Below are 15,698 nucleotides of genomic sequence, written 5' to 3'. Positions count from 1 at the left end.
TTTGGATTTCAGACAATATGTTCAGGTTATTGCAATTTAAAGATCAGCAGAAATGTACTTACAGCTAATTCCTCTGGGTGAGGTTGAACTGAAGTGGTCCTTCCAAATAATCTGATTTTGCAGTGAAGCCATTTTAAATAGAGAAAACTGTAGGGAGGGGGAAGAGGTGGGCTTGTGTTTGTTCGTGTTAACAGCAATCTGAGTAGTCAATTGCTGATGCTTTTATGAGAAAGTGGTTCTATGAGGCAGTTTGAAAACGGGGTCTAAATGTCAGGAAAATTCAGTCTAATGATAGTGTGCAATAGAATCCTACACCTCCTCTGGAGTCTTCTAAATGAGATTCTCCCCATCATATCTGCTCAGACACCCAAATTTCTGATTAACTTATTACCTCTGTTGTCTATCCATGATCTCAGCAGTAATTGCTTTCCAGCGTTTATTTAACCCTGCCAGTTTTTCCTGCAGGAAGCTCCCATCTGTAGTGGAGAGTTTCTGTATGATTCCTTCCCCGGTTCTGTTCAGTGTTGAAAAGCTGGTCTGATGACTGCTGACTCCTTCTTCAAGTTCCTGTCACAAGTATGAAAACCATGCAGAATTTTATTACTGACCTAAACTGACTTTGATTTATGGCTTATAACATTGAGAATGCATCCTGGCTGCATATTATTTTACCAAAAAGAGCATTTTAAACTACTTTACATCAACAATCTGCAGCTTTAAAAGAATGATTAAATGCTTGTTATTAAGTCTAGGCCAACTTGCAAATAAATATAATTTAAAAAAAAGACATGTACAATTTGCTATTGAATACAACTGAATATAAAGGAACTGACTTTTAAATGGTCAGCATTAGCATCTACATTCATGCCTGTTGTTTTTAAGTGCTACATTTTTCTTTTCGTTTTTTAAGATTGCCCACAGATTGTGGCTTTTCACCAGTTCTCCGAACTTGTGTGCACACTGTAGTTGTAACCTTACAACACTTTAGCCAGGATAATTTTGGCAATGCTGCCATGATCTGCAGATATTACAAAAAAATCCAGGCAACTGAGGGAAGTCAGAAAAAGTCATGTTCAAACCTTAACATATCCCTATCAGCTAGAAAAAGCTTACATTATTAGTACAGATCTCTTTGCAACTAGAACAGAACGGACGATGATTCAAGGAAGAGAAAGGAAATGCCCTAGAAGAAAACTCCCAACAGCACTAAGAACAAGAATAAAATACAAGCAATACTCAGTGGATCATAAATTTCTCCTGTAAAACACAGGTATTTAACATTTGGATTTCTAAAATATAGATACGTGCACATTGCTAAGGGTATTTTTTTTGTTTTGAGTTTATTTTAAAGTTATGCTTTAGCCTCTTGCTTTTACAAAATTAAATTAAGATTTTAGCTAAACAGAAAAATTGCTTCCCCTTTCTGATGACACATGAGAAGAACCAGGAAAACATAATTTGAAGTGGCAAAACTAAAGCAAATAATATTACATTTTTCTTTTTTTCTGGAGTCTTTATACAAACCAGTTTTATAAAAACAAAACATTTGTGCTTGCTTTCTACTCAGAATGGAAAACTAAACCCTGCAATGGCCAATTATAAATATACTAATTATTTTAAAAAGTATACCCAATTAAGGAGTACAGTACACATTAATTCTAATATACGGTATTTTAAAATGTAGCCAACTGAACCTATATATGGGGGGGGGGAGGGGGAAGAGGAGGGAAATCAATAGAAGACAGAAAAGAGGGCTTATGTCCCTAACTCCTGATTAAAACTTTTACATTTATAATCTAATTTAAAAAAAAAAAAAAAAAACCAGCTGAAATTACAACCAGAAAAACAATTTCAAGTTACACACAGACATATTTTCCTGCAAAACTTTAGAGGACCACCACAATTTCAAGCATATATTTTTATGCATGGGCAGATTTGAATTTTTGGCTCAAATCCATGCTAAACTTTTGTCAGCTTTCCTGTCTTCTGACTGAACGCCACGTACCTGTTGATGCATCCCAGCAGTCTCCAAATCCAGGCTACCATCTGGAGTGTGGGCATCCGCCAGTAACCCTTCAGCTTCTGTTATCCACTGTGTGAGGTCATTGAGATCGCAATGGAACTGCCTCCAGTCTTCAACTGCTCTGTCAAAACAACTGTTGGGGAACAAGAAAGGGTTTCAAAATTACCTAGACTGTTTCAGGGAAAAGAGATGGGCTGACCTGTTTATATTTAATATTAAGACTAGTTAATTCATAACAACTTGTCCTGCCAAATAAAAAGGCCTGATATATTACAGATAAGTAAGTCTTGTACACTGAACAGTTCCTGTCATTGCACTGACTGCAAAAGCCAACCGCACAAACCATCACTGCCTTCTAAATTGAAGGAGCTGAGGGCAGGCTGAAGAATATTTGGTTTCCATTACTGGGGAAATAAAGATTAATTAGCTGCAGCAAAACTGGTCTGCAGAACAATTTTTTTTAAATGGTTCATACATCAGAGGGCATGAAAAATTAAATATGATTAATTGCTCAGCTTGGTTTTTTGGATCACAAAACCATGATTTCCTGCTGCCAGAAGACTTAAAAGAGTGAAGCTAATCTTCATCACACTGCACAGATTGAGAGTGTTACCACTCCACTTCAACTGGATCAGAAAAAGGCCTGCATGCAGTAGGTCCCACAGAACTTATTAAACAATAAGTTTCAATACATTTTACTTTTGCAGCATCATATTAGTGTTAAGTTTAACTTAACAGGCAAACATTTTCTCTGGCATGCAAAACGTAGTAGTATATGTTTTCATACTAGCTAAATGGACAGGGACAGTAGGCTGACAAACAAAGGAATTTTTTTTTTTTTTTTTTTTTAAACAAAACCAAGAATATACTCTTAGGAAAAGCATCTTAGCCAGGCACGTGACTTTTATAATTTGTTGAGTGCTGACAGTATTTCTGCACTGTGTAGTAGATAAGATCTCTGACCCCAAAGGATTTACAGTTCATGTAAGGCAGACTATACAGAAGACACATATAACACACTGATGGACTAGATCATGTCCCACTTCAAAATAGTGCCTTTTGTTTGCCTTTATAAAATATAAAACAGAGGGCAGATATCCTCAGCTGATGTAAATCTGCATAGCTACATTAATGGATCTGAAGTTGAAGTTCTGGTATGAGTTTAAGAAGGCAGTTCATTTTTAAAGAGAAATTAAGACATGGTACTAGTTTGCACAGTAGGCGCGTGAACCATTTTTCCATAAACTTCAATAGGAGTTGGATCTGGAGTTCCACTAAAGAGGAAAACCTCATAATGCTTATGTATACTTGTCTTCAAGTCATGAGATATCAAACCCTACAAATGTGAATCAATTTTAAACTGCGAACACATAGCATCTTTTTACCAATCTCAAATTTTTCTTTGGTTTCACACACTAATATATGTTTAATTCATCCTTATATTTCTGAATTCATTGATTCTGATTGGCTATCTGTGTAGACAGATTTGGAGTTCCTGTATAAGTTCAGATATAGGTTGATTTAATTGTATCCCATCAGGAAATACCAAATCTAACTTTAATGAGCGAGTCTCATGACCACTGTGCTTCAGTTATTTACTTGCAGTGATTTAAAAAGTTTCACTTGTTGCTGATTGAGATAGATCTCATCTTTGCCAAGACTCATGCATATTTCCTGGCCTAGATTTATTTTTTAAAATGTTTGTTTGGCTTAGTTTTAACTATCGAGGTCAGTTAAATTGAGTTGGCTTACATCTTACAATGGTGGAAGGAGGGACTTATCTGGGCTTCAAACTTGTAAACATGAATTATTCCCCCAAACTGAAATCTGTAGCTTGTAATGCAACCCATTTAGAAAATGAGCAGCATTTAATTTACATACAACTTTAATCTAAAAAGTTTTGCAAACTGAGTATGCTTTAGACTAGATCAGTTCTCAACTTATTTACCCTTGTGGGATGCATATGCAGCTTCTGTGCGTTATGTGGGCAGCATCTACATAATATATATACACACTACCTGTATGGCCCTGAGGCTGTCACATGGGCCATGGCTCTGTGCTAATTGGGCCGCAAGCAGCCTGCAGGTTTATGAACCATTGAACTAGGTACAAGCGTTTTTTCTTCAGAGATCACTGTTTATTGTTCATCTTTTAAAAGCCAATGAATGAGAATGCAACACCTTCTGATTTCTTCAAATAAACTGTTATAATATCCCGACAGTAACATTTTAAGAACCATGGGCCTGATCAGCTTCATCCAATGGCTCCTTCATATTAGCATATATAGTTAATTTTACATTTAAAATGTATTCATCATTAAAAAAAAACCGAAAAAATCAAAGAAGGAACACATTGGGAAAGTTGCTTTTTTCACTAATTCCCAATACCTGCTTTGACTTCCCCCACACACCTTAAGAAATTAACCCAGTAAAATGATCCCTACAACTAAATGGGAAAACTAGTTCTCTTTTATTGCCAATGTGCTTTTTGGAGGCTTAGAAAATGAACACATTTGTCAGGGGATATTATTACCTCATGTAATACTTAGTTAACTTAATATTTAAATGGTTATTCAAACAATACAGTGTTATTTTAAAATACCTTTTTGCCTCATAAATAAGTGACATTCATTATTTGTTTGCATGACTTGTTTTAAAACCTTATCAACCTTTAAGACTTCCGTTAATGAATATAATCTGTCTCATGAGTAACCAGTTTTGCTTTTATTCTCCTTCCATTGCAAAAATTATACCTATCTATAACTCATGGGCAGACCAGAGATTTACATAAACTGTTCTGTAAAAGAACACACTTAATGCTTCTATATAAATAAGAATTTAATGAGCTCCCGCATTTTAACATTCTCATTTTGTATTAACTCTTCAGTTACACCAACATTTGGACTGTCCAGAAAAAAGTTTACAGAGCTTTGTGAGCACACCAACATTTTCACCCTGCTCTGAACAGAATACATATAGCTAGTATATAGTCCAAACCTAGTCTAACGGAATTTGCTTTTGCAGGTAGTTGAAACAACTTAAGTCCAAGTCGAGGCTTTCTCACTAAACTTGGCTGTTGATAAGTTTCCCTGCAGAAAAAAACCCAGTTACCTATACAATAGCTATTGTTCTTCAAGATGTGTTGTGTACATATGCATTCCACTGCAGGTTTTCATGTGCCTAATACACATTGGAGACTTTTGACAGCAGTACCACTAAGTAGTGCATGATGCGCCCCTGCTCTCCTCATGCTCCAAGTTTAAGGCATGTCTGCCTCCTCCCTTTCTGTTCCTTCAGCCCACTGCAATGTGTGTAGTAGAAGGGAAAGTGGGAGGGTTGTGGAATGTATATGTGCACAACGTATCTCGAAGAACTGCAGTTACTGTACTAGTAACCATTTTTTCTGAGAATTCAAGCCCATGCCATGAGGTAGAGAGATTGAAAGTTGGGATGCAAAGATTTGACCTGATTCTGAGACAGGAGATCCTTGATCAGAGATAAGTTATCAGTGACCAAATGGAGAGCTGATGTAGGTCCATGAACCAATATTGTCTCGGCCACGCCTGGACCATGAGGATTAATGTTACTTTGTCTCTTTTCAGTTTCCTGAGTATCCTTGGAATGAGAGGAACTAGAGGAATGCACAAAAAGATGACAAATTACTGGACTTTGTTCCCAGCGTGACCAATAAGCTTGTGTCTGAAGCTGACCGAGATGGACCCCCAGCCTTTGGTAGATACATCTGTTACCAGAGTCATAGCTGGTTCTGGGGAGAGAAATGGAACTTCTTTGCACTCACATTAAAATATTCCTATAAAATCAAACAGACTTACCACTTCTGATCATTGTACATCCTATTAATTCTGTCCCACTCTGCATTCAGCTGTGTTAGTGCATCTCCTACTTGAATTGCTTCAGGTCCAGATGCTTCCAGTATAACATCAGGTTGTTTCTCATGAATGACTGCAATCTGGTCCCCAAGTTTGTCCAAAACATCTTTTATATTCTACAAGCACAATGATGGCACCAACCCATTAGTAAAGTCAACACCAGCAGGAAACAAGAATAGTCAATAGCCCCTTCAAAAAACATTGTGAATATTGCCAGTTGAACACTCAGAAATGGAAGACACTGGCTATCATGGGAAGAGCACCAACAGTTGATAAATTAACAGAGAAAAACGGTTTTCAGTTGCACCTTTTTAATCTTCTATCCTTTCCACAAGCTTATAAGAGGACAACATATATATTTACAGCCAAGCAGTTTTTAAGTTAAAGGAACAAGAAATATTAGAATGAACTTCACTTTTTCTCTTCTTGAGCAAAGATTGCACTTGCAATACACTGAAGGTTAATTTTTCCTCTTTCTTCCTCGTCTCATCAAAACCTCCTTTGAAGTCTCATAAGAAAAGGGGTAGTTTAAATTACTCCCTGCACAATTTCTGACATACCCAGAACTGCATTAAAGTAATGTGAACATTTTAACTTTAAAGGACAAAAAGATTTCAGAGTTAATACTGCCAATTCCAAAACATATTGCAGTATTGTGTCTAGATGTTCCAGAACCTTACAGAGTTCTGGCACTATTCTGAGACTTCTCCATGATCTAGATACAATGGAATATGGATGAAATAGCAGAATTTATCAATTGTAGTTTCATCATTTCCATAAAATTCCACACACTTCTGCATGCTATTTTTCTTCCAAAATGTATTTTAAATAATGTGAGATTGTCAAAAAGAAAAATGTGTGGGACACTATTACCTAAAACTATGATGAGTCTTTTTAAACCCATGCAGTATTACTATCATCACTGGAATTCCTCCTCTGTGGGTGCACATATACAGAAAGGAGGGAATAGGGACTGAAAACAGCATGATCATCAAAATGGATCAAAACACCCCACCCTGACAAGGCATGATGTTATAGTTATGCGTGCTTTTGAAAACCTTTGGGTGAGCAATAGTAATTGCTTTTCTCAGTGAAACAGTTCAGCTATTTTAATTCTCCATTGCTCCAAAAACTAATAAATAGTACTAGTCCAGGAGTCCTCAGACTGTGATCTGTAGAGCGCTGGTGAGTCATATGTTGCTAGCTCTTTCTCCTTGTTTCCAGTTGCTTTTAACACACTTTGCAAAGAAATTACAAAGAAGCACCGAGACATGTATACAAGCAGCAGGCAACAAGCAAAAGTAGCAGTCAGCCTAGCTACCTCTGTTAGGGGACATCGCTACAAAGGGAAGCTTGTGCAGTGAATGGGAAACATCAGAAGGCAAAAAAACATGCATGGAACAGAGACGTATATGTGGGATGAGGAATGAAATGAAAAATAAAAGGAGACCAGGTATAAGTTTAAAAAACTTTCAAAGTAAATGGGACTTAGACCTCCTGAGTATCTAATTCACTTCTGAAAATGGACTTCGGTGCTTCGGAAAATTTTACCCAGCAAGTTACTTTTTCAAAAACAAAAATTAATGAAGTATGTGAGTAGTCCCATTGACTTCAATTGGGATGAGTTATGTGCTTAGGTGCTGAATTGGGACAGGAGTATTTTCATGCTTAAAGTTAAACATGCAGTTTGCTTACTCAAACCTTATTTGTAGTAAGCTCAGCTATGAACAAATACTTTCCTAGTACTTTTCCAAATAAGTAACGGCTGTGGTTACTACAGGGATACGTGTATGAAATCATGGTTGAGACAGTGGAAGGAAAGTTGACCCATTAGGCACTCTCTCTTTAAATAAGGTGTTGATCACACTATGAAAAAAATTGGAATCCCTGTAGCAGTCAACATTTTAAACAGACAACTATTAAATTTCACTGAAAGAAAACAATCAACCACTTCTCACATCTCTACTTTCCATATCGAACTTGAGTGTTCCAAATTGAGAGAGAAAATATGCACTGACACGTGACAGTTACCAATAACAGCTACAGTGAGAAGGACACAAGTAGGATTTATTTATTATTTTCCACAAGATATATATTGAACCAGTATACTACACACGCTGAAAATGTAACCACTGAATCATTTCATGTTTTCATCCCTTTTTGTTGCTCTTTTTGCAATACAACACTTCGATTTGCAATACCTTCAATGAATCTTCCTGCATAGAGAAGTCCTCATAGACACCAGTATTCAGCTCTGGTGCATTCAGCAACAGTTCAACATCAGCCATGGCCAGCAAAACTCTGTTAATTTCAACAAGGTATTCAGTAGGGAAGGGAGAGGCCCTAATTCCTGATGGATAGTTGCCTTTTAACCTCAGGAGTGGGATTGCCTAAAGAAACATAAAACTTCATTTAATTATTTATTCTTCTCAATTTAATACATTTTGGAAAAAGGAAAATCCTAAACAAAAGGCTACTGTTACAAATAAAAAATTTCTACTATATTCAGAGTAGGCATTTTCTAAATTAAAAGCAAAAAACACCAGAGTTCTTTCTATCCTTTTCAAAATTACCCATCAGGATTATACCAGCAATTAATTAATTTATTTTTTAAATCCTTTTAAAAAAAAAAACATCTTTTAGTTCTTCCACCTTCATTTTTATACCTCATGCCAAAAGTTATAACACTTTTTCTCCCTGGACTCATATTTACAGGAAACAAATGGAAACAAAAGATAGTCTCTGCTTTCTTGGTTGTCAGCACTTTACTGAAGACAAAATAGAGTTGTAAATTTACTCCAGCACATCCCACCATTTTTCCTCCCCCAGTCTTCTTAGCACTTTTTGCTCCCAAAAGTATTTTTAAATATCCTCTCATACGTCTTAAGCTTTGCATGGGATGACTAAGACCCTACAAAGATTTAAAAGCATGTGAGCACTTTTCCAGCAATATTCTTGCTGAAAGGTACTTACATGGTTTCCAGCATCATAGTTGGTGCCTCACTTTCCCTCATAATGCCAAAAAACTGTGAAACTGAGTGCCATGTTTGTATGCATACAGCATCCACTGTATCCACTTTGCAGCCACAAGAGATTAGCAACTTCTGGGGCCTCTGGAATCATCTGATGTGGTTCCTAAAGACCACAATCTGTATGGGTGAGTTCCCAGTTAGTAGATAGGGAAGTACTGGAGGTGGTAAAATGTGCCTTTCTTCTATGGCATGATATAGATGACATAAGTGCACTGGAGAGTTCCTGGAAATTAGCTCCTAAGTTGCATTGTTGCCATGTCTGGCAAAGACAATAGTCACAGGTATATAAAACAGATTTTCTGTGGGCTGAAACATCTGGAAAGTTTCCTGTTTCAAAAGCTTGTTAATGGACAGAGGACACTGTGTCCTGAAAACACCAGAGCTTTAACATCAACCATAAAAATTTAAATCTTGCAATGAACATTCTCTGCTTTACCTGGTGTATGTATAACACGCTATCATGGTTACAAGAAGCAAATGAGTTGACAACACTGCATGATGGCACAATGAGTATCAGAACTCTATATTATTTGTAAGTTCCTTTGTGTTTTGAGCAAATGGCTTAGTAAGGAAATTGGAGAGGAAATGGAAGAGCTCTCTCTTATAGGTAAGAGGCTGTACCAGTTTACTGAAGTGCCTACAGAACCAGTGTCCTATTTGGACTCCAATTCGATGCCAAATCTACTTGTATCTTTTAAAATATAGAACAGTACTTTGGGAGCAGCTGGGGGGATAGAGGGTGAAGTGATGCTGAGTGTTATCTTCTAAAAAGTGTTCTTTTTAATGACAGCAGCAAGAACATTAGTAACTTCAATGACTTTAATCAATCACCTCCGCTGAATTTTGTAGACAGTGAATAGATCACTCTTAGTACCAACATTAAGTGTTGCTGCCAGTTAGCATGATGGTAGAAACACATATCAGAAGAATTCATCTAAATTTTCATCCTGTGTCTACCACTCTATATAGAAACCATGAGAAAAATTCAAAGTTACTCTAAAATTCATGATTGGGTTTTTTGGTAAGCTCACTTCAGGTGTTCAGCTACCAAAGCAGGGTAATTAACTACATCAGTAACAGCATAAAGTGGCATTTTTTCTTTCGTTAAGCTATTAAAAGTGATTTTTTTAAAATGCCTCTATTTACAAAAGGTCTTTTCTGCAGTTGGGTCTGCAATCCTTAGAACAGTATTGAGGAAGATCAGCTTTTTGTGCTTCACTGCAAACGGACAGTCCAGTTCTTCAATCTCAAGAAGATTGAAGGGAAACTGGCAACTTTTGCAATTGATTTCTTAATAGCTGCTGTTCATCTGTGATATTTTGCGTTTTCTTCCTCCCATTGTGCTGCTAAACCTCTTACAGTTGCCCAAATCACTCAAGCAACTTCTGGACTAGTCATCATACACTACCCAAATGTACTTCAATTGTCAGTGAGACAAACAGCTCTCCTTCTCCCTTGATATAATAATTCTGTGTTTGATCAACAGCAGTGGCTAAGAAAACACACTTGGGTCTTTCACTCTATGAGCTTGTTAAGCTTAAAGTTGTATTCAATGTCTGGATGTTTCTGGGCACCTTAAACATGTTGTTCAAATTAACTAGAATCCAGTGGGCATAATTTGTGTGGTCAAGAGTAAAAACCACAGAAGAAGCTCAAGTCAGAGCATCTAGCTGTTAAATGAAGTTTATCTCAGGTACTGAACACTTCTAAGGAAGGATGCCAAACTGCAGTGCTAGCACTGTACTGAAACTGGAAACATCTGGGTGCTGCCATGAGACTACTAATTCATGTCTCAGCCATTTATCATAAACACACAAAAATCATGATGTACAAGCACAAAATTGGCTCGAATGCAATTGAGAGCATAATTAGGGGCTTAAAATAATCATAAGAACGGCCATACTGGGTCAGACCAAAGGTCCATCTAGCCCAATATCTTGTCTTCCGACAGTGGCCAATGCCAGGTGCTCCAGAGGGAATGAACAAAACAGGTAATCATCAAGGGACCTATCCCCTGTCGCTCATTCCCAACTTCTGGCAAACAGAGACTAGGGATGCCCATCCTGGTTATAGTCATTGTTGGACCTATACTCCGTGAATTTATCTAGTTCTTTTTTAACCCTGTTGTAGTCTTGGCCTTCACAACATCCTCTGGCAAAGAATTCCACAGGTTGACTGTGCATCGTGTGAAGAAATACTTCCTTTCGTTTGTTTTAAACCTGCTGCCTATTAATTTCATTTGGTGACCCTAGTGCTTGTGTTATGAGGAGGAGTAAATAACACTTCCTTTTTTACTTTCTCCACACCAATCATGATTTTATAGACCTCTATCATAGATCAATAATGACCTTTGATGCAATATTACAATAGTGCATAGGCACTATTAGAAAAAACTTAACAACAATTGTGCATATGCCGATTGCGCAATTCTGTCTGTCATGACAGACAGATCTAGAAAATTTATAACCAGTACATGTGCATGCTACTATTTTCAGGGTGTCCCTATGTGTTCATTTTGTTCACATGCTTTATTACTTCACCAACTTTAGTGATTTAATTCTGAAGACATAAATCCAGCTCTCTTCTGCAGCCATGAAGGCCTCCCTGGCCTTGGAACCAGTGTGTTTCTGCTGCAGAAGGAGAGGCAGTCTCTTTGCATCATCTGCAAAACTCAGAGCCTTGCTCTCTGCAGGCTCTTTCCTCAGCAGTGCACAAGGGGTGGGAGAAGAATGGGAATGGACAAACGCCTAAAAGTCGTGTAGGACCACTAAGGTGCAGTAACTCCCATGCTGTGGTTCTGCAGCTACCTCCATGGCAGAGGATGAAGGATGCTACAAATTATTGCAGACGCATGCCAGTATGCACTGGCCAAATGCAAGACTCTGGATTTCATTCAAATGGATAGTTCTTTTGATTTTCTTCCTGTCCTGCTGCATTATAACATACAATTGTTTACCGTCAGGAGGGAGAGAGACCAACACTTACCTGGGGTTTGAACTGCATCTGTTGACATGCAGCAAACTGGGTTTCAACTTGTTGCCAGCGCTGACACACATTGGTGTGCTCTGCTTCCCCAACTGGACCATATTGGGACAGGTTGCTGCTCTTCTTCTGCAAAGCAATGAATTCCTCACGGTGCTGTTCAAGCTCCTGAAGCAGTTCCTGCAGAGTACACCTAATTACAGCTGTCTGCAATCACTGAAAAGTTATTTCCCCCTTTTCACACATTAGTCAATGGGTAAGCACGCCAGAGTGGTGTATGTATATTACTACAGTACTGCTTTGTAAATTCAGCTTTTCCCCTCCTTAAATGTGGAGATGCAGAACAAACAAGGTCTGGGGAAGAACAGTAATTTCTGCCTCACATAATTATATCCCTTGCTACTTGGCTCACTCCAACTAAATCTCATATAAGCCTGGTGTTTTTCTTTTTTAAAAAACCGTAAGCATGGAAGTTTGGCGCCCAACTTTTGTATCTTAAGCACCAAAAGATAAAAAGCAAATCAAACATCAAATGGTAGAGCTATTGCCTTGGGAGACGTGACTGGGATGAGCTAATTGCCTTTTCCATCACTAATTTCACTGCTGAAAGGGCAGGTTTATTAAACATTTTGACCCATATCCTCAAAGATATCTAAGGAGTCTAACCCTTACTGCTATCAAGGGAGATAAGCACCTAAATACCTTTGAGAATCTGAGCATCTCTCTTTACAAAATACACATCTTCAATATGAATGGGGAATACGCACACAGAGCATATATTTTATACAATAAGGTACCTCCGTTCATCAAGCTTCCACTGTATTCCCATCTTTGCAAATAAACATCCTGTTGTTCAGGAAAATCCAGCATTTGCCATACACACTGAATTCTGGAAACAGACTTTTTCATTTGAGTATTGAGATTGCTGTGTCAGTTTTACCTGCTCATTTGAGTTAAATCAATGCAGTCAGTGAGTGCACAAATTTGCTACTTAACTACTGCAAAAGAAATTGCTCACATTTAGGAAATCCTGAGGTCTTTTTAAGTAAGATGAATAACAAATACAGAATAAGAGGAAAAATGGAGAGCTTTACTTAACTATGAGAGAATATTACTTAAGAGCCTCTAGTGGTTGTGTCCTGACCCAATTAAATGTCAACACCAGTTTATCAGGAAGAGAACAGCATGGGTACCAGCAGCAAATTCCCTTCCAATCTGTAAAATGAACATTTGTTCATGTCAAATTATTTTCTAAAACTTGGGGTAGGGGAGGGGAGTAACTAGTTTGAGAACTATGTTTACTTGGTCCTACCGGAGCGCGGGTGCTAGACTTTATGATAGCTCAAGGTCCCTTCCAGCCCTACATTTCTATGATCTCTGGAAGGGAAGCCAGACTGGATTTGTTTTGAAGTACATTAAAAGGCAGCCTTGTTTGTATAATGCCTTGAGATTCTGTGGGAAATTACATTCCCCGGCACTGAGTGGAAGCAGTTCTTCATCCCACAAGGAGACATGAGACTCTGTTGGTTTACTCTTTTGGGGCTTGCTTCCTCTCAGAGATTGTGTGTCAGGAATGCACAGTATAGAAGAACCCAGTGAACTGGAAGGAACTCTTGGGTGAATGGTGAAGATCTGAAATCTGTGCTGAGAGGCCCCTACTGTCTTTCCTGTCCAAACCCACTTGGACTCAGTGTCCGAAAGGGATATGGGCAAGGTGAAAGATTATGATGGCTCACCTCAAGATTAGAAACCTCAGGAGTTCCCTTTAGCTATGAGATTTGTCCTTTGATGGGAAGCCTTAAGAGGCTCTTTGAGGAGTATGAGCGGAGGAGATTGATCCCCTTGGGAATAAGCTGCTGTCTGATATGCAGGGAGATCTCAAGCACACTATGAAGTAAATATAGTCCCATTTTAAGATGGCTTATCTCAGGGTGCCTGCCTCCCGGTGCAGCAGTAAACCCAGATGGGTTATGCACATAGGCAGGAGTGATTAATGAAGTACCTGATAGAGCAACCAGATACAGGTTCGGCAAACTCAGAGTCCATCATTAACATCCCACTGATCCCGCAGGTACACAAAAGAAGCTTAATGATTTAAAATGTCCATCTAAAGGGGATTACCATTAATGTGAACCTGAAGCCTTAATGTAGCTATCAGGATATACAAAGTAGCTAAGGACAGCAGACCAGCTCTTATAACCTTATTGCATCAGCCACCTATGACAACCATGGGGCACTGTAACTCTAAATGACATGTATCACAAATATTTCATGCTGTATAGGTCTCATTCGGAGCATGAACATTCCCCATCCCCCTCTTTAATTGGTCCTGGGTTTAAAAAGTTACAGAACAGTTATAAAGAGATTGATTGGTTTTAATTATGAAGCTTCATAACCAGAAATTCAGAACTAACTTCATAGATTGCCTAATCCCCAAGCTTGTCCAAAAAAATTACTTACTGCTTCACAGGGCTTTTCATTGTTATTGCATAAAATATTAAACTAATTGTCATGGCAGCCAAACTATCTTGGTAGGATGAAAAGGAGAAATAAAAAAAGAAAGTAAGGAATTCGTATCCTCAGCATCTAAAAACATGAATTTCTGGACAGAAACTAAATCAGTAAATAGTGTTTGAGCAGAAAGTCCTTTCAAATTAGTTGGGAACTTCTAGCTGTTAGGACTCTAGCTAGGACACACAATGTAACCCTCATAAGTAATATTTCACCGTTTGTAGTTAAATATTAATTCTCAGACAAAAAGTATCTTTAAAGAATTATGAGGTTACAAAGTGAAGTACTCGGAAGTTTGGACATGACAAAGTGAAAGTTGCTTATGAAACTTTAACTGCATCCTCTTTTGCATGTGCCTTGATAGTCCGTGTTTTTTACATGATCACATACTAGTATTCAAATACAAGGCATCAGAATCATACTATTTTATACTACCTTGAGTACCTTGTGTATAACTTTATGCATAATGTAAACAAAATTAGTATTCTCAACGTTTAAGAGAAATGATTTCATATGCTTAATATCTATGTTTAATTTTTATATTCCACTGAATTACAGAATATATCTTTTTTTTTTTTAGAAAACTGGCACACAATCCAGGAAAGATTTATGCACTTGTTTAACTTTACATACATTAAGTAGCCCCACAAACTTCAATGAGACTTTATATTGTGTAAAGTTAAGCACACATGTAAGTCTTTGCATGATCAGGGCCTGACATATTAACATTTGTTTAAAAAAAGAGGAGAAACCTAACAAAAATCTTATTCATATTTCCAAGTTAAAATTAACAGAAAATGAATTTATGGGGATTTAGTATGTAATTACTTCTTTGGACAGAAATTTATTCTTAATTGTGTACAAATGTGTTTTTTCCCCCAAAACAATTGGTGTTCAATTGGTGTACAAACCTGTACTTTTAATGGTTTGTTTCCTTTTTCCAGTATTTGGCGTGAACGTTGTGAGTTCAGTATTTGGCGTGAATGTACCCTTCATATTCTATTTATGTTACATGCACACATTTTTAACACCATTTATACGTGGCTGCATAGAATCCTGATACTGCAAAGAGTTCTCTATGGCACAGGGTTCCCCATGTCAGCAGCCCCATTAACTTCAGTGAGCCATTGATATGCAGCTCATTGGAGAATTGAGACAACATTTACATTTTATAATACTAATAAATAATATATGGAGATATACCTATCTCATAGAACTGGAAGGGACCCCAAAAGGTCACTGAGTCAAGTCCAGCCCCCTG

General features: G+C 37.6%; 1 protein-coding gene across 7 annotated transcripts in view; it reads right to left on the bottom strand.

Moving 5' to 3' along the window:
* Positions 1-15,698, bottom strand: part of UTRN (utrophin) — a 568,432-nt gene that overhangs the window by 345,389 nt on the left and 207,345 nt on the right. For all 7 annotated transcript variants that reach the window (XM_065588781.1, XM_042848216.2, XM_065588777.1 and 4 more), the window contains 5 exons: positions 11,930-12,106; positions 8,114-8,302; positions 5,856-6,028; positions 2,006-2,156; positions 392-567 (listed from right to left, as the gene is read on the bottom strand). In XM_065588781.1, the coding sequence (XP_065444853.1) occupies positions 392-567; positions 2,006-2,156; positions 5,856-6,028; positions 8,114-8,302; positions 11,930-12,106 (866 nt within the window). The remainder of the gene's footprint in view (positions 1-391; positions 568-2,005; positions 2,157-5,855; positions 6,029-8,113; positions 8,303-11,929; positions 12,107-15,698) is intronic.

This window comes from Chrysemys picta, chromosome 3, assembly GCF_011386835.1.
Source record: "Chrysemys picta bellii isolate R12L10 chromosome 3, ASM1138683v2, whole genome shotgun sequence".
NCBI classification, from domain to species: domain Eukaryota; kingdom Metazoa; phylum Chordata; order Testudines; family Emydidae; genus Chrysemys; species Chrysemys picta.
The sequence above is the reverse complement of the archived record's forward strand: the minus strand, read 5'-3'. Positions and strand labels throughout refer to the sequence as shown.